Source organism: Xyrauchen texanus, chromosome 9, assembly GCF_025860055.1.
Source record: "Xyrauchen texanus isolate HMW12.3.18 chromosome 9, RBS_HiC_50CHRs, whole genome shotgun sequence".
Taxonomy (NCBI): domain Eukaryota; kingdom Metazoa; phylum Chordata; class Actinopteri; order Cypriniformes; family Catostomidae; genus Xyrauchen; species Xyrauchen texanus.
Genome location: NC_068284.1, coordinates 38,067,368 through 38,086,506, shown reverse-complemented (window position 1 = coordinate 38,086,506; position 19,139 = coordinate 38,067,368). Strand labels below are relative to the sequence as shown.

The window sequence follows — 19,139 nt, the reverse complement described above, 5'->3', positions numbered from 1 at the left end:
CACCCATTTTCTCCCCCTTGACCCTAGGCCTTGTAACCGTATATTGCGTGCATTTGTTGGACTCCCTAAAAAGAAAGGGAAGGTTATTGCTCTGCCAAAGCTGCAGAAAGGGAGCTGATCACTCCATTTTGAACAAATGCACATCGAAATAATTTTCTCTGCATCAGTGGGCCCCTGAAAAGGGAGTGTTTGCTCTGTGAGATACACAGAAAGGAGGTAAAATACCTCAGATTGACTGTAGCAGTTGAACATCCTCACTATGGTGGGAAGAGGACGGATAAAGTTAAAAAAAAAATATTTTTGTTAGAAGAAGGTGCCCAGTCCAGCAGGCGTTAGAACTGAGTGTTTGGGGAATTATATGTTGTTTGTCACATGTTTGTTATAGTTTGACTTTTTGGTGTGCTTGTGAGAGTATCTGTATCTGTAAGCGAGAGAATTATGAGAATGTGTAATGTGTGATGAGTCCTTATAAAAAAGTGGAACACAGAATGTATGTTATACGAGCCCTGTAAATAAGGGGACAAGTGTGACTATAAGCCCTATAAAGGGATATGATGAAAGTGACTGTTATCTGAATAAAGAAAAGATCATCTTTTATGTATTGAATGAATGTTGGGAATGAAAGCTGTCTGGTGAAACTTTGAAAAGGAATTTCCTTTGTTAAGAGGAAAGTATAAAAACGTTCAGAAATATAAATACAGAACCATAACATAGAAGGATATACCTTATTTTATCTGCGTTTGCAAATCTGATAAATTATGAAATTTTTAGATTACAATATAAATATTTTAGCTTTGATACATACATGGGATATGTGTATGGTTACAGTCACACCTCGATGGTTCAAATTGATAAAATGCAAGTACAACTTGGCACTCAAGTAATAACATTTCCATTAGATAAATAGAATATAAAATAAAAAAAACGCTATTGGCACGGTTGCAGATCAGAGGGCCCCTGGTTTTCAACACAATGCCAATATGCAATGAAGAACATGATAAAAGGATAGACGGTCTGAAAGGAATAAACACCTACTGACCCATTACAATTTCAGAGGGGAAATACCATTGATTGTGCCATCAAATTACAGAAGTTGGATTACTTTTGAATTAACACTATTATAGCATAGGCATAATAGTACTGTACATGACCATACAATTTTGATTAGGATCATAAAATTCCTATTGTAGTTATGTTTACTACTGCATACCACTGATGAAAATGTTAACTGCAATAATCGTTCCACTAATTATGACAGAGGCACTAGCAAAAAGAATTTGAAAAATAAGAAATTACCCGACCCAGTTAAGTATCTTCTACAATACGTGAATGTTTTAAAGAAACTTACGACACAGTCAATTGACTGGACGTGATTATAGATTCATACTGTCCAAAACCTTACCTCCAGAAATAACTGAATTGATATTAATTGATAAAGTGCCTTTGTTGGATACAAAATTTGATCAGCCACAAATAGAGGAAGGAAGAACTAGGTCAGATAAAGACTTTAAAGGAACCACATAGACTAGGCATGGGGAGACAATGACGCTTTTTAAAGACCTCCTCACATTCCTGCAGAGTATGGCAGCATATAGACAAGATATTAATTTTACCAGAATCTCCATTCTGCTTATTAGGTCGTGATCTGGTGCATAAAATTGGGGCTAAGATAACATTTGACTCTAACTCTCTCCAATTGCTGTTCCCATCAGTATATTCCCAGTCTGTGTATACAGGATGTTGTGGTGATGTCTGCAGTTTCACGTCTCCTGAATCCTCAGCAGCAAAAACAGAACTGCTAAATGTCGACCAGACACTATGGGCCGCCAACAAAGACGAGGCAGGCCTCAATGATTGCAAAACTCCGCTCTGACATGTCGGTATACTGCAAAACAATACCCACTATCCAAGGAAAAGGAGGAAGGTATAGGTCCCATAATACAGCAATGTCTGTGTAAAGGTATTATAAACTCTCCATATAACACTCCAATTAATTATGAAAGAAGGCCAATGGCGCTTGGCGTCTAACTCAAGATTAATGATTTAATCATTCCACTCTCACCGGTGGTGCCTGATGTGTGTACAACTATAAATTAAATACCTGCAGATCACACTCTATAATGAGACTGTAATCGACTTGTGTTCTACCTTTTTCAGTGTACCAGTATCTCATGCCGCACAGCCTCTGTTCGCATTCACATACGGGGGCCAATAGTACACTTGGTGCCACCTGCAACAGGGTTTCCGAGACTCGTCTTCTGTATTCTCCGCTGTAGTGCACACCTCGCTGAAAGACACATAGCTTCCACCACAGACTTGTTTGCTACAATATGCAGACGACATTCTAGTTTTCGGCCACGATGCTGCATCCTGCACAGCTGCCTCATCTATTGTCTGCAACGTTCTGCACAGGCTGGCTTCAAAGCTTCCAAAGAGAAACTGCAATGGGAAACTGAAAGTTGACTATCTCGGTCACGAACTGCAAAAGAGCCTGGGTGCCGAACTGCTCTCTATAAGACAAGATTCTGAGAGAAGCCACACTCTCAGCGGCCGAAGAATCCATTAAGTGGACAGCTGAGATGGACATGGCTTTTAAGCATCTCCGGAGCAGCCTTAGCTCCCCACCAGCTCTGGGCTTACCCAACGATGGTGAAACATTCCACCTTTACGTGCACGAGGCGGCAGGTACAGCAGTAGCGATCCTTGCACAGTCCCATGGCGGCACCTACAGACCAGCCAAAGGTCTCCTTGCATGTCTGCGAGCCGTGGCTGCTGCAGCATTGATGGTGCAAGATGCAGAGCGTATTGTTCCGCTCATTGTGCACACATCTCACCAGGTAGGCAAAAATCTTCTTACACAAATTGCTTACCAAAGGTGCTTTTTCTAATGACTCATGACAATCTAGAACATATAAACAAATTAACTTCCTGCAGGCCAGATGTTTCATCATCTGCTCTGGAGGAGGGGGACCATCGGCACATCGATGGGTCCTGTTCGAAGCTAAATGATTCTGTATACTGGTGCGGCTACGCCATAACTAAACTTCCTAATTGAATCATTGAGGCCTACTCCCTCCCATAAAAATCGGCACAGGCCGCTGAACTATTTACATTAATTAGAGTATGACAATTGGTGAAAGGAAAACCCATTAACATGTACACAGACTCAAAATATGCATATGGGGTAAAGAGAGGTATTTCAAGACAGTAGAAGGAAAACCCAAATTTTCACTATTTTCAAAAGTGACCATCATGGATGAGATGCAGTACATGGGGTATGGTAGAACTAAAAATAAGATGTAGCTCATTACTAATGATTGTAATGTGATAGAATAAACCCATATCTGTAGATATAGATGGTTTATGCTGGTCTCTCTTCCTCTCTTTTTTGTAGGTGCCTGTGTTATTGAGCTTGAAATCATTATCACCAAGGAGGCTGCAATGTCAAGACGTACAGTGAAAAATAAGTTATATTTTGGTCTGGTCTGTTCTCACCCAAAACCAAGTGGATCACTTTGGAAGACATGGATAAACCACTGGACCTGAGATATTCTTCTAAAAATCTTCATTTGTGTTCAGCAGAAGAAAGAAAGTCATTCACATCTGGGATAGCATGAGGGTGAGTAAATTATGAGAACATTTTCATTTTGAGGTGAATTAACCCTTTAACTGGTCCAGCATATTGGAAAGGCATTTAAAACTATCACAGGTGCAGTATTTTTAGACACAGTATTTTATTAAGTTTAATAGCATAAGTTGTATTTAAATGGATAAATATTTTTAAATTTTGCAGGCTACCAGCAAAGTAAATATTCAGCGCAAATGATGGTGACTTCTGGCACATCAGCGTTTCACTGTAGATACTAGAAATGTCCCACCTCTTACAGAAATTGAAAATATGATTGATGATTTCATGTTTGTTCTTCAGCCTTCCTTGTGGGTATGGAGGATGAGGACTTTGAATCTCCTCCCACAGTGGACATCTCCAAGCCTTCCACGGCTCCAGTCTACAGGTCTTCCACGGCCCCAGTTTCCAGGCCTTCCGCGGCCCCAGTCTCCGAGCATTCCGCGGCCTCTGTCTCCGAGCCAGCAGCAGAGCCCACGGTTAGCGAGCCAGAGCACACGCCTGCCACGGTCAGCGAGCCAGCGCCTGTAGCCTCGACCGTCCCAGAGCCAGCGCCTGTAGCCTCGACCGTCCCAGAGCCAGCGCCTGTAGCCTCTGCACCGCCCCCAGAGTCTTCCACGGCTCTGCCTTTGCTCCGCCCCCAGAGCCTCCCACGGCTCCGCCTCCCGAGCCTTCCACGGCTCTGCCTCCCGAGTCCTTCACGTCTCCGCCCCCGAGGTCCTCCACGGCTCCGCCTTCCACAGCTCCGCCCCATAGTCCTCCACGGCTCCGCCTTCCAAAGTTTGATTGATATGCATTAGCTTGTTTAGGTCATATTTATTTGACCGCTACCACATTGTCTGTGTAAATGTCTGATCAAATTAAAGTTAAGTGTGGCGTGCCACAGGGATCAGTTTTAGGGCCTCTCCCTTTCTCCTTATGTATGCTTCCCCTGGGAGACTTTATCAGGAACCGTGGAATTAGTTTTCACTGTTCTGCCGATGACACCCAACTTTATATTTCCTCAAAACCCCACAAAATTTCACAATTCTCCAAGTTAGCACAGTGTATCAATGATATCAATGATTGGATTTCTGGAAATTTCCTTCTACTCAATTCCGACAAGACAGAGATACTAATTATTAGAACAAAAACCTCTAAAATATAATTTGATTCTTAATGGATGTACTGTCACGTCATCTTCTACAGCAAAGGAATTAGGTGTTATATTTGATAGCATCCTTCAATCTCAGAAATATTGCTAAGATATGACACGTGATCTCTGTTTCTGATGCCGAAAAACGAATTAATGCGTTCATGACCTCAAGACTAGATTATTCTAATGCATTACTGAGAGGATTTCCAGCAGCTTCCATAAATACATTTCAGTTAGTTCAAAATGTAGCAGCTAGAGTGCTGACTTTAACAAAGAAATATGATCATATCATCCCAATCATAGCGTCGCTACATTGGCTACCTGTTAAATTTCATATTCATTTTAAAGTAGTTCTTACTATTTACAAAGCCTTGAATGGTATAGCTCCACAGTACTTATGTGACCTTCTATCACGCTATATTCCATCATGTTCACTAAGATTGCAAAATTCTGGCCTGTTAATAATACCAAGAAAATCTAAATCTAGGTAGATCCTTTTCCTATTTGGCTCCTAAACTATGGAATAGTCTCAGTCACACTCTCTCAGTTTAAGTCTAGAGTAAAGACTCATCTTTTCAGCCAGGCATAGACCTAATTTATCTATCAACACATAGTTATGCTACATTAGTTAAGTCTTCCAGAACCACAAACAAATCTCATATTCTAAAATCCTGTTTTAAAGTGAATGGCATTTACACTTATATTTTTCTATTTATTTCCCTTTCTTAACCTTGGGATACATATCCTGAGTTTACTAGAGCCTGCCAGACCCAGCTCTGGTCCTGCCTGATGTCTGACTCCCACTACTATATGGTGCCGAGTGATTATGACTAACTGCAGCCTGTGCCAGGCAGATATCACTTAAGTCTACTATGATGGACTTTACAGAAGATGAACTGATGCAAGCACCAACTGTCAGACATGGGATACTTCATTGGACACGCTTGAAATTAATCCACCACAAGCTTGCAGTCGAACAGCAGTGCACCTTGCTGACTTCAGCCAGCATCACCTTGATCAAATGATGGACTACACTCTTAAAATGGAATACATAAATAATAAATTATTTTATAGGCAATGAATCTGTTTGCACTTCCACAGTTAAGAATGTAAATTCTAAGATTGTAGTCATTAATCTTATAGTTAATACAATATATTTTTGTCTAAACATTGGCCCCTAACACTTACTTAGTTTGCAAATGTTAAATCTTGACTTTTACTACACATAAATAACTAATATATGCATTATATTCATGCTGTTTAGCCTGAGGTGAACTGGCCCCAACCTTGGGCCTGGTTTCCCCCAAGGTTATTTTTCTCCTTTAACCAACAACTTATAGAGTTTTGTGTTCCTTGTCACAGTCACATTAAGCTTGCTCACTGGGGGTCTTAAAATAAATAATAGAAAATAATTATATTTATTCTAAGGCACAATTTCCAATCATGCTTTTTTTAACCACACTTTTTATCCACACTATTATGACTCGAAGACATTACTATATTACAGCTTTTTCTGTTATAGTATATTTTCATTTAATCATTCAGTTAGACTAGTTTGATGATTGCATTAACATGCATGCAATATGCAATGTTATTTAATATGATAGATATTTAATCATTATCATTTAACAGTTTAATAATCAAAGTGCAAATCAGGAAAAATTCAGCTTGGCTTCTCCAGAGAGAATTACAGTCTCACTCTGTGTCTCCTTGTAAAGGCCATTTCTGTGAATGCTTTTAATGGAATTGTAACAAACGAGACTCCCGCAATTCCTCCTGCTCACCACCAGAGGGAACCCTCTCCTGAATATTAGATCGTTTGAACTACATTCCCCACATACCTGGCACTGATTACCTTGCAGCTGATCTTTATCAGTGAACTATTTAAGGTGCTCTCAGACTCTCAATCATTGCAAAGTTTTGTATCTACCCTGGTGATCAATTCTTAGCGTTTCTTTCCGTGTTTTCTTTTCCCGAGTACCACTTCTTATCTGTTTATTTCGTGTCTCGATTCTTTGCTGCCTGCCCTGATCTTATGCCCGTTTCTGGATTACGAACTGCCTTATCTCTATTGTTGTGTTTGCTGGTTACTGACCCTGACTGTACGACCACGATTGAAATAAAACTGCAAATGGATCCTCACTCTCCTGAAGTTTCATTACAGGAATAGAGTGAGACAATGCATGATCAAGAAATGATGAGTTAATGCAATTATAGAACAGAGTACAACATTGATTTGATGCAGACAATATGAGGAATTGGGAGTCCTGGAAAGAATCAAGGTTCATGCATCATCAGGAAGTCTCAAGGATCAAAAAAAGAGCACCACCCGTGGCAGCACACACACTTCTCCATCTCACAGGGATGTGTTGTGTGTGATCAATAAACTGAAATAAGGGAAATCATTTAATATACTAATTCAATGAAAGAAAATAATGATTATTAGTTAATATAAAATACGTAACCATATGAAGTGATTACAGTGTGTTTTATGCATATAAAATAAAATAGTTATGCTTTTGCCATCACTGAAGTAAGTTAAGCCAGGATAGCCTGTTAGAAAGGGGTGTTGATGTAAATAATCAAGGCATAAGATTTTACTGGGTGATAACATTGGATGATATCATGGGTTAATTTTATTGGAAAGAGAGGCCATTCTAAAAGAGAACAGAAACTGTATAAAATGGCATGTTCTAAAATTTAACTTCAGATGCTCCATGGAGCACCTCGAATTTGTTACTCTGTAATAAAAGTCTATTTTTGGAATCAGAAACTTTGTGCCTCCTAGAAGTTTTTGACTCAACTACACTTGGTATGGCTGTTTTGGATAATGTGCCATAAGACTTGATGCAGTTCCCTTTACAAAAGGCTTCACTACGATGTTGCGCTGCTAAGCGCTAGGGGAACAGCTCTTGCTGTGAGCCAAGCTGAAATAATGTGTGAAACACGTCAATGAACATTGACCGGAATTTATAGCCTCGGCTGATGTAATCATTAGATGCACCTGAGGCCAGGCTATAAATGGATACGTCACCAGGTGTCGTCAGAAACTCTTTTTTCAGAGCGATTCTGTTTCTGTGTGTTTCACACACGCTGTCAAAACTTTCTTTCCTCTGTTAGGAGATATAATCAGTTAGACAGTGTGCAGTGAACATTGTTCTTTTCTCTTCTGTTTGGAAAATTTTATATATATATATATATATATTTCTAAAAAAAGAGAGAATGACTGAAAGCAAACGGTGCGTGTTCCCCTCTTCTCGCTCTATAGCTTAAGACGGCACACATCAGTTTTTGCTGTTTGTTTGGGGGTAAGAGCATGCTGCTCTCGCGTTGCAGCAGGGTGGGTGCGAGCACTGCGATTTGCTTTAACAGGCAGAGTGCGTTGTGCTCGCCTCGCTTGCTTCCGGGAGTCAGCAGGCTCGTGCATGGATTTGGCTGAGGAGCAAGAGACGGGTTGATCCCTTTCTCTCACTCTCTCCCCAAACCCAGCTGGTCCTTCACATGATCTCGAAGCGCGTTCCGACGCTTCTTCGGATCATGAGGTGGATCGCGATTCTCTTCCCGCCTCCGAGCTTTCCGTCCGCGATAAAAAATCTACGGAGGAATTGCTCGATGTTGTTACTTGTGCGGTTGCCAGATTGGACTGGCCACGCGAAAAAGAGACCCCAAACGCTCCAAATTAGGGGATAGATTTTATCTTCCAGTCTAAGAAAGGGAACGCCTCATGGGTCCCTTCCCTTTCTTTGATAACCTCCATGAAGAGCTTTTTCGCTCATGGAGAACCCTAAATAAATTTTAAAAAAATATATATATATATATATATATATATATATATATATATATATATATATATATATATATATATATATACTTCCCGTGTTCTCATACCCTCGACGTCATTATATTCGACTATCGTGGGTGCTGAGGCACGGGGTATTCAGTGATGCCGCCGGTCGAAGAGACGCTTGCGGGCTATCTCTCGCCGGGCTCGGCATCGTCACTTAGAAGCCCTCTCTCCCCTCAAAGCCTTGTAGGACAACCTCCACTTTAGTGGGAAGGGCTTATCAAGCAGCAGGTCAGGCTGGTGCTGCTCTGCACACTATGCTGTTTTTCAGGCATACCAGGCTGACCTCCTGGACGACCTGAGTGTGGGTTCTGCGCTTGACGAGCAAGCCTCAGACCCACCTCGGTCCTGACTGAAGGGAGGCTCAAAAGCAAAGCGTGGCGAGTCGTGCTCCTCCTCCTAGGGATTGGGGACAGTCTCGCCGCCCTCGCCAGCCCCCGAAGAAAGACCTCAGGACTATAAATTCTAGTAAGAGAAAACCCTGACGGTCTTGCGCCTAGATTAGGGGGTAGCTCCCCTCGGGATGGGGCGCGTCCTTCACTTCACCCCTCCCGGTACCCCCTCGAAGCCCCTCCATTCCCGCCACCTCTTGGTGTTTCGGGTTGCAGAGGCTTCCGTCAAAATTGGGTGTTTTCGCTGTTCCTGCATTTTATTCAGGACGCGAAACACCCGACAACCCCTCAACAGGAAGTGTTAAAATATAATACCCATCTCAGAGATCCTGGCAGCGTGGAAACTTCTGCCGGATATATTCTTTTCCGTGGGTCTTATAAGGGCGACAGGATTTAATTCTCTCGCCACTTTTCCGTGTTTCAACGGCGTGTTCTCACTACCGTAAACCGGATTTCTTTTTGTGTAAAAAAAAAAAAAAACAACTCAATCTCCTGGTTAAAGGGGCCATGGTATGTGTTCCCCTTCCAGAGAGAGAGTTAGGTTATTACACTAAATATTTCCCGTTTCCCGTGGAGGGTGCGGGGTGGCGTCTGGCTTAGATCTTAAAGCTTGAACTACCCGTGGGTGTTCAAGTCCAAGATGATGCCTGTCAAGACGGTCGTGTCTCAAGCCCTACATCTCGTTTGGCTGGTCACCATCGATCTTATGACGCACTTCTATACTTCATTTAGAAGTTCTGCCACAACATGGAAAGTTCCTGAGGTTCACTTCCGGGGGCGAAGTCTTCCAGGGTCAGGTTCTTTCACCCAGCCTAGCCCTTTTTACCCGCACATTCACAATGCATGATGTAGCGCTGGCTCCTTGCGACTCCGGGGCATCTGCATTCTGAATTACATAGACGACTGGCTGATCCTAGCGCAGTTCCAGGAACTGGCAGTTCAGCACAGGGACATCGTCTTAGCTCATCTGTTTCTCTGGGGTTGAGGCTCAACGGCAAGAAAAGCGTCCTCTCTCCCACTCAGAACACTGTCTATCGGGGCATCGTATGGAGTTCAATCACTATGCAGGCACAACTGTCTCCCGCTAGGATTGAGTCCATTCAGATCACCCTGAGCAAAATCAGGCTAGGTTGCACTGTTATCAGTATCAACGATTTCCAGGTCTCAGGGCGAACGCGTCCACGGTGATCCCTCTGGACCTTCTGCTCATGAGACCGTTTTTGTTGTGGCCAAAAGCCAGGGATTTCTTCCAAGGGCCAAAACCCCTGGGCTAAATAGGGTTACGCGCCTCAGGCTTCGTTCCCTTTCTATGTGGTTCAGACCCGGTTTTCTGCCTTGGGTCCCACTCTAGGTGCGTCTTGTTGTCGCAGACTGCTAACGACAGACGCCTCCCTGACGGGCGGGGTAGCGGCCTTAAGTGGTCGTCCAGCTTAAGGGGATAGGAGGGTCGTCAGCTCGGTTGTCACAGTCACTGTCTCGGGTTGATGGCTGTATTTCTGGCCCTGAAATACCTCCTCCTGAGGCTGCCATGTCTTGGTGCGGGTAGACAATACAGCGGTAGCCTCTTACATAAATCATCAAGGAGACCCACGTTCTTGTCAGCTGTATTTCTGACACGTCGGATTCTCCTTTGGGCCCAGGGCAAGCTCCTGTCACTCAGGGCAATTTACATCCCTGGACGCCTAAATGTGGGAGCAGATTTGCTGTCCAGACAGAACATACCGAGGGGCGAGTGGAAACTCCACCCGAGGTAGTACAACAAATTTGGGAGAGATTTTACAGAGCAGAAGTGGACCTCTTCGCCTCTCAAGAGACTGCGCAATGTCCCTCTACTTCTCTCTGAGTCACCCAGCCCCCTGGGTCTGGGCGCGATGGCGCATACATGGCCCAGAATGTGTCGGTATGCTTTTCCCCGGTTTCTCTGCTCCCGGAGTCTTAGCCAGAGTTCGCCAGCAAGGGTCTTGCCTCTTACTGATAGCGCCTCACTGGCCGAACAGGATTTGGTTCTCAGAAATTATATCTCTCCTCGACGGCTCGCCTTGGGCGATTCCGGACAGGAGGGACCTTCTGTCTCAGGCACAGGGGACGATATTTCATCCCCGGCCCGAATTGTGAAACCTTTCATGTCTGGCCCCTAAGGGTACCAAATGAGGTTCACAGGGTTTTCTCTTGAGGTTATTGAGACCATTTCAAGTGCTAGGGCTCCCTCCACTTGGAACTGATCTGGGTAGATTTTACAGGGCAGAAGAGGACCTCTTCGCCTCTGTTGATAGCGCAATGTCTCCTCTACTTCTCCCCGAGTCGCCCAGTCCCCCCTCCCCCTCCCCCTTGGGAGGGGCTGAACGTAGTAACGCAAATACACCTGCATGCGTTTCCTTCTACTAAAGTTCTTATTACAGAACCAGCTAACTGCCAGTTTGTTTCAGTTCTGGATTTTCTGTAGAAAAAACTGTCAGCGGGCACTTGCCTCGCCACTGCCAGGTTCTATGTGGCCACTGCGGTTTGCCACGGCTTGGTGGGCGGGGTGCCCTCAAAGAGGCATCCTCATTATTGCCCGGGCCTACGAGGCGCGCGGTCAAGCTTCGCCAGTAGGTTTCAGGGCGCACTCTACCAGAGGGCTCTCCTCCTCTAAAACCTTGGCTAGAGGTCTCCCTCTGCAGCAAGTTTGTGATGCGGCAGGTTGTCCTCTCCACACACATTCATTGGATTTTTATAGTTTGGATGTTTTGCCACTCCGGGCTCTTATGCCCTTGAGTCGACATCTCAAGCTCATGTCTGGACAAGTTTGTGATGCGGCAGGCTGGTCCTCTCCGCTCACATTCATCAGTTTTTATGACAAGTTTGTGTTGTGATAGGGTTCTCTTCGCACACATTCATCGAACTTTATGGGCTAGATGCTTTGCTACTCCGGGCTCTTATGCCCTTGAGTCGGCATCTCAGCCCATGCCTAAACAAGTGTGTGATGCGGCAGGTTGTCCTCTCCGCACACATTCATTGGACCTTTTTAGTTTGGATGTTCTGCACTCCGGGCTCTTATGCCCTTGAGTCGACATCTCAGCTCATACCTGAACAAGTTTGTGATGCGGCAGGCTGGTCCTCTCCGCACACATTCATCAAAATTGAATGGTTTAGATGTTTATGCTACTCCGGGCTCTTATGCCCTTGAGTCGACATCTGAAGCTCATGTCTGAGACCTCTCGCGTTTTTGTGAGTACACTGCACAACCGTAGGGGTCCGGACAGCCCCAAGTGCTGGCGGCGTGGGTATTGCGTTCCCCTAGCGCTAGCAGCGCAACATCGTAGTGAAGCCTTTTGTAAAGGGAACGTCTCGGGTTACATGTGTAACCCTTGTTCCCTGAAAAGGCGGAACGAGATGTTGCGCTGCTTTGCCGCACTGGGGCGTCCCAGGACTGCTCTTCAAAAAGAAGTATCTGACGACACCTGGTGACGTATCCATTTATAGCCTGGCCTCAGGTGCATCTAATGATTACATCAGCCGAGGCTATAAATTCCGGTCAATGTTCATTGACGTGTTTCACACATTATTTCAGCTTGGCTCACAGCAAGAGCTGTTCCCCTAGCGCTTAGCAGCGCAACATCTCGTTCCGCCTTTTTCAGGGAACAAGGGTTACACATGTAACCCGAGACGATTTTTCTGTGAAGCTGCTTTGAAATGACGCGTGTTGTGAAAAGTGCAATACAAATAGAAATGACTTGAAATCAAGAGAACACAAGATACATTTCTCTTTATTTATCTGTCATTATGATCCACATACAAAGAAGTTTTCTTTTAGGGGAAGGTCCATGCTATGTCCATTTAGATAGAGAGATGGAGTCTGTTCTTTATTATTTTAGCCTATTTTGTAGCTTTTCAATGAAACTTTTCACTAAAATTGTTACATTGATTATATAATTTGAAATATATTTTTTTTATTAAATTAGAAAAATTGCGCGCACACACACACACACACACACACACACACACACACACACACACACACACACACACACACACACATGTTGTGTTTCCATGTTTTATGGGGACTTTCCATAGACATAATGTTTTTTATACTGTACAAACTTTATATTCTATCCTCTAAACCTAACCCTACCCCTAAACCTAACCATCACAGAAAACTTTCTGCATTTTTACATTTTCAAAAAACATAATTTAGTATGATTTATAAGCTGTTTTCCTCATGGGGACCAACAAAATGTCCCCACAAGGTCAAAAATTTCGGGTTTTACTATCCTTATGGGGACATTTGGTCCCCACAAAGTGATAAATACACGCTCTCACACACGCTCTCTCACACACACACACACACACACACACACACACACACACACACACACACACTTTCTCGAGACTTTTAGACCAAACTGCTGCATACCACAGTCCTATTTGGTGATCTATAGGTACTGTCACGCCTCCGTTGATCTCCTCCATCACCCACTCCAAATGTAAAATGGCCCCTTTTAATCATTTTAAATGTTATGCTACAACAACTAAATTAGTATGTTCTCTATTTACAGTTTTCCCCATGATACTATATTGATGTTGCATAATCGTTCTGTAGGCTACATGCTAAGCTTATTTATAAATATGTTACAATTTAAAAATAAATTAAGGCTACAGTTCTTATGGGGGGAAATCCCCCATCCTCGCATAATTATTTCCAATGATTATAATTAATTTTCAATTACGTCGGAAAATCCTTCGGGTAATGCAACTACTGGGTGGATGTATGCATGAGTCGACAGAGGGAAGGGCAAAGGACACTCATTGAGCCCTCTGACACCTAGGAAAACGAAACTTACGGCTACGGCAGTGGCTGAAGGTACAGCTACAGAATACAGTTGTGTGGAATTAATGTTTGTGGTGGTTCAGATGGCAGCAAGAGTGCAGGTAACATAAAGCTATCTTTGTTAAAAATGTGGGCTCAAATATACATTTAACAGTTTTATTTGTGTGAAACTGATTGGCGTTCCTGTTTAGGAGTGCCGCTTTTCCCCCTTCGCGTATATTTAAACTATGCTCCCGATGTTGTCTGCGGTTAATATTCAATATAATCGTCTTTCATTATTTCTTTAAAATATTGGGGTGTTTTATTTACCTTGGTTTATTTTATAGGCTTTTTTCACAATACTGCAAATGTAACATTAAAACAGAAACAACTTCAGGGATGCGATCTTTTTAAAGAAGTCAAACAGGTAGACTATTTCCTGTTGTAAGCACTGAAGTACATGGATTACTTCTGCATACTTTACATAGCCTATGAAAATGTTTGGGCACTGTTCAGAGGAAGGCAACTTGTCAGAGACATCAGATGGGTGCATCATTATTGTAAGGGTGCCCAGCAACCGCCTCTGTGCTCTGATACCTGATACCTGTGTGTCAGTGGATAAACATGCAATGAAAATAATTCTTATGCACCTGTGCAAATTATTGAGTTATTATAGTGCTTTCATCAACAGTGTTTACAAAGGCATTTAGCATCATTTTAATCTTAAATGCTATTTAGACTTCCATGACATTTTGAAATAATCCTTACATGACATGCAGCACTGTTTATTCACCCTGAAAAATGTTGAGAGAACATATACTCTCATTTACAGCAGGGACAGGGCCAGATGGAAAAATAAAATCTCTGGGGCATACGGGCCAAGCCAGAATATCAGGTTAACATAAAGCTTCTTTCAGTTATTGTGTTATAAAAAGCTTATAATATTTGTTCACTATATAATAAAACATAGATAATTTTTTTCTTTACAGCAGAAAATAAAAAAAATAAATAAATAAATAATTAAAAATCTACTTAAATGTGCTTTAAAATTGGAGTAAATTAGATATGATAGTCAAATTGTATTAAGTGTGAAGTTTGTTATAGATGCATTGATTTAAACTTTTCAAATCGAAAATTGAATTTCTTGACTAAATTAATGAATATCACTTTTTTGTTTCTCTGAACTCACTCTCGTCAGTCATCCATGATTTTAGTACTTTAATCGAACCATTTTGTCAATATTATGGATTAATTTTGGCGCAAGCATGAAAGCATCAAAAACGTGGCACTTCTCAACCTGATGCGTCATCTGTCTAGCACAAGTTTACACATGAAAACAATTGGAAAACGGCACGATCTGATACTAAATGAATTTGGCATGTGAACAGCTCCTATGACAACTGACAACCTCACGTGGGCCACCAGTTGAATAGGCCTGATTTACAGGTTTAAGATTAAGGAGAGTTGTGGGCTGCCAGTCTAAATGCTGCTTGACACTAAATTGTTCTGTGTGACAGTTTAAATCTTGTTAATAGGTGTTTTGACAACTTAAAGAAAGAAGCAAGTGTTTTGTTTAGTCTCCAACAGTGTTATTAACAAAAACTAAAATCATTAAATAAAAATAAAATGTATGAAATTATTGGAAAAAATTGAAACTAAACTAAAATAATTTTTCATAACTCCAAAACGAACTAAAATAAAATTAAAATGATCTCAAATTCATTTTAGTTTTAGTTATATCAGGGTGAATATGGGCAAAGTAGGACACTTTTGGAAATTTTACTTTTCTTGACACGTTGACTAATTATCTATATGACACATAACCTAAGATTGTACCTTTAAAGAAAGCTTAGGATGTCTTCTTCCTTTGTCAAAAGCAAAAATGAAGAAATATTCAATACTGGGAACCTTTGATGGCCCTCTTTTGTCCAAATCCCCGATTTTTTTTAAAGCAGTACTGGTAAAGTGGGACAGAGGAAAAATGATTCTCTAGAAAATATCTACATCTATCTGGAGCAAATTTCTATATTTTCATATACACTTTCACATTATACTATTAAGTTAACTTATCATTTTTTATAACCTTAACTAGATTTACCTAAAATTTCTGTCATTTTCTGTCAAATGAACTTTGCCACACATCCTAAAGTAAAAATGTCCATTTCAAACCTCAAAAAGATAAAGGGATAGTTCACCCTAAAATGAAAATTCTCTCATCATTTATTCACCCTCATGTCATTCCAGATGTGTATGACTTTCCTTCTTCTGCGGAACACAAACATAGATTTTTAGATGAATATTTCAGTTCTGTGGGTCCAGAACGCAAGTCAACATGGTACAAAACTCTAACACTTCAAAAAGCATCTAAAACGCAGCATAAAAGTTATCCAAGTTGTTTAGTCAATGTCTTCTGAAGTGATCTAATCTGTTTTGGGTGAGAACAGACCAAAATGTAACTCCTCAATCGCAGTCTACAGGACCGATTATTATTTCAAGCTTGATTACACTTACTAGTAGAGTCTGCAGAGTGCTAGATAGTGCTGGGAAATATAATCAAGTTTGAACTCATGATTGCCAAGGAGACAGCGGTCAAGATTTACAGTAAAAAAAAGTACTTAAATATTGATCTGTTTCTCACCCACACCTATCATATCACTTCTGTAGACATGGATTTGACCACCGGAGTCTTATGGATTACTTTTACTTATTTAAAAAAAAAATTAAGTTTCAGCCCCTTTTGACTTGTATTGTATGGACCTACAGAGCTGAAATATTCTTCTGACTTGTCCCTTATTTACTAGAAGAAAAAAAAAAGAATGCTACAGAATGCAAACTTGTAATATCATTTATATATAAATTTATATAGACCTCAAAGAAATGGTCACAACTTTTATTTTTGTTATTGTGATCAGGGGCGGACTGGCCATAGGGAGAACCGGGAATTTTCCCGGTGGGCCAGCCGTGAAACGGGGTGAACGGGCCGCGATAAGCTGAAACGGGCCGCAGAGCAGTGGTGATTTTCCAGAGCCAGCAAAGCCTTCTCTGCTGGCTTAACATGCCTAATAAATACATCTCTTTTCATCCTGTCATACTCATTGACATTTTTGTATTTTCAACTCTTTCCACTCCTAAGTCATCTATAAACGAATAGCAAAAAGCAAAATGTTTGTCCAATCAGAATTTATTCCTCGATGTTTACAAGAAAAGTTTGACAACTGTTTAACAAATCACATGCCTGAAGCCATGCTCCTTATCCGAAGCAGCATGTGAGTCTGAGCTCCACCCCGTTAGGCCTTCAGAGTTTCCTCAGAATCCCTCAACAGTGCAAATGAATGCACACCTAATGTCAGATTGTCAGATTCATCAGCCAATCAGATTGGTTTTTTTGTTCTTGGTGAGTGTGGTCTTTAGGATATGTCTCAGTCCAGGCCTTCTAGCTGGCCTTGAGCGACGCAATCATGCTTTGAGTGATGTATGTAATGTGAATGCGAAGAATGCAAGATCTGTCTGACGAGTCGGCTGTCATCACTGCAGGCATTGCCGTTGAGAAAGAGATCCTTGTGGATTTAAAAACCTAAGATGTTCTGCATGATCGTGCAATTGATTTATCACACGATATGGTTTGCTGCTTGAGCATTAAGTGTCAGATCAAGTTTTAAAATGTAACTGTGTACCTTAACCAAATTTAATGCAAGCAAAATTTAAATCACAAATATTATTAGAGAGATTTTTCTTGGTATTAGACCTCCTTGGATCTGGCTTTCGTGCATGGACATGATTTTAAAATGTCAATTGGTATTATTAGTTGACTGCCAAGTACATGTATGATGGGCATACAGCATCTTATTGATTGTGAAATGGTGTTTCTTAATGGCATGAATCGCACTGAAGGCCTAGACTTAAAATGCATGGCCTGCGGCTGCTGCCGCTTTATGCTGAACATGCCGCGAAAGGCTGAAAAGGGCCGTAAAACTATTGTGCATGTAAATTAATGTGCTTTTTGCCATTTTTTAAGATGAAAAAAAAAAGTAAAGGATACGATTTCAACAAAAATGCAAATAGACAATTCTACAGTATTGTGAAACATGTAATTTTGCATTTGGCACAGAAGCAAGACATCTCATGTAACTAAGAAAATGCCCTTTGAAATATGCTATCCAATGTTCATTTAATTGGCAGAGGTGATCTAATTATATAACGTAAACCATTATAAATTCTGTTGGCTCTTATTTTTTGTGGGGCGAAATTTTACAAAGATTGATTTGTGTGTGTGTGTGTGTGTGTGTGTGTGCGTGTGTTCAATGTTAAATGTTAAATCCTTCCAAAATATATTTTTTATATTTGACGGACCTCCCCTTAATTGTTCAAAACTCTAAATATTGAATTATTCAGTTTCATTAATGATATTTATGTTCTTTCATTAATGTGAATGGTATTAGTACAGTGCCTCTGTTATGTAAGCAGCACATGTTCAATGAACGTCACATTCTTTACGTTCTCACAACATGTTAAGCTGCTTTATAAAGATGTGTATTGTGAAAAGGGCTATACAAATAAAAATAACTTGTCTTGACTTGTTCTCACCATAGGTTGATGCTACAGCAGTCAATGAAGCTGTGGGCTTGATGATCAGATGAACTGATGAACTGCCAGTCGATGTTGTTCATGTCAGACTGGGTGTAAGTAAGTCCCTAGCAATGGCAACAGCACAGTCTAGAGATGATCAGCTGCAGCAGTTCATGCAGTTGTATGAGCTGAGAGCTGCATGTCCAGTTTGCACTCATAAGAACTCCAGCATTTCCTACGCCATCATCTCAAAGTCTCACCGTTGCACTCAAGATCTGCTGCTAGTCAGAGCAAAGGTCAAAGGTCACAGATGGAGCCGTGTATTTTGTCGGCCTTCTTACCCACAACCTAGTCGATATGAAGTGTGCTGGTTTTTTAAGGAGGATGTCGGGTGCTTTGTGCATCGTGACCAGTGCACTTTTGCCACTAGTACAGAGGAAGCTGCGGTGTGGAACTTGCAAAAGCACACAAACCTTGACCACAAAAGCTTAATTCATCTGATCAATCAGAGAGAGCAACTGACTGAACAGAACCGGCATGGGGACGGTCAGTCGAGTTCTCAAAATCTCTCAACGTACCAGCATAAACTGCTGGAAGAGTACAGATGCAGCAGCAACGAGATCTGTATTGTGAGTAAAATGAAATACTGCACAACACAACTACACACAACTAGGGCTGTCAAGATTATGAAATTTGGCTGACGATTAATTGCCAAACAAATAATTGCAATTATGATGATTAATTGTCTGTTTTAGGGCTATGATGATTAATTGTCTCTTAAGTTTTTTTTT

General features: G+C 41.5%; 1 protein-coding gene across 1 annotated transcript in view; it reads left to right on the top strand.

The window, feature by feature from the left end:
• Nucleotides 1-13,804: 13,804 nt before the first annotated feature.
• LOC127649544 (helicase with zinc finger domain 2-like) overlaps nt 13,805-19,139 on the top strand; it is a 38,783-nt gene continuing 33,448 nt past the window's right edge. The window contains 2 exon segments of the mRNA XM_052134701.1: nt 13,805-13,904; nt 18,372-18,977. Coding sequence (XP_051990661.1) covers nt 18,480-18,977 — 498 coding nt within the window. The 5' untranslated portion in view covers nt 13,805-13,904; nt 18,372-18,479.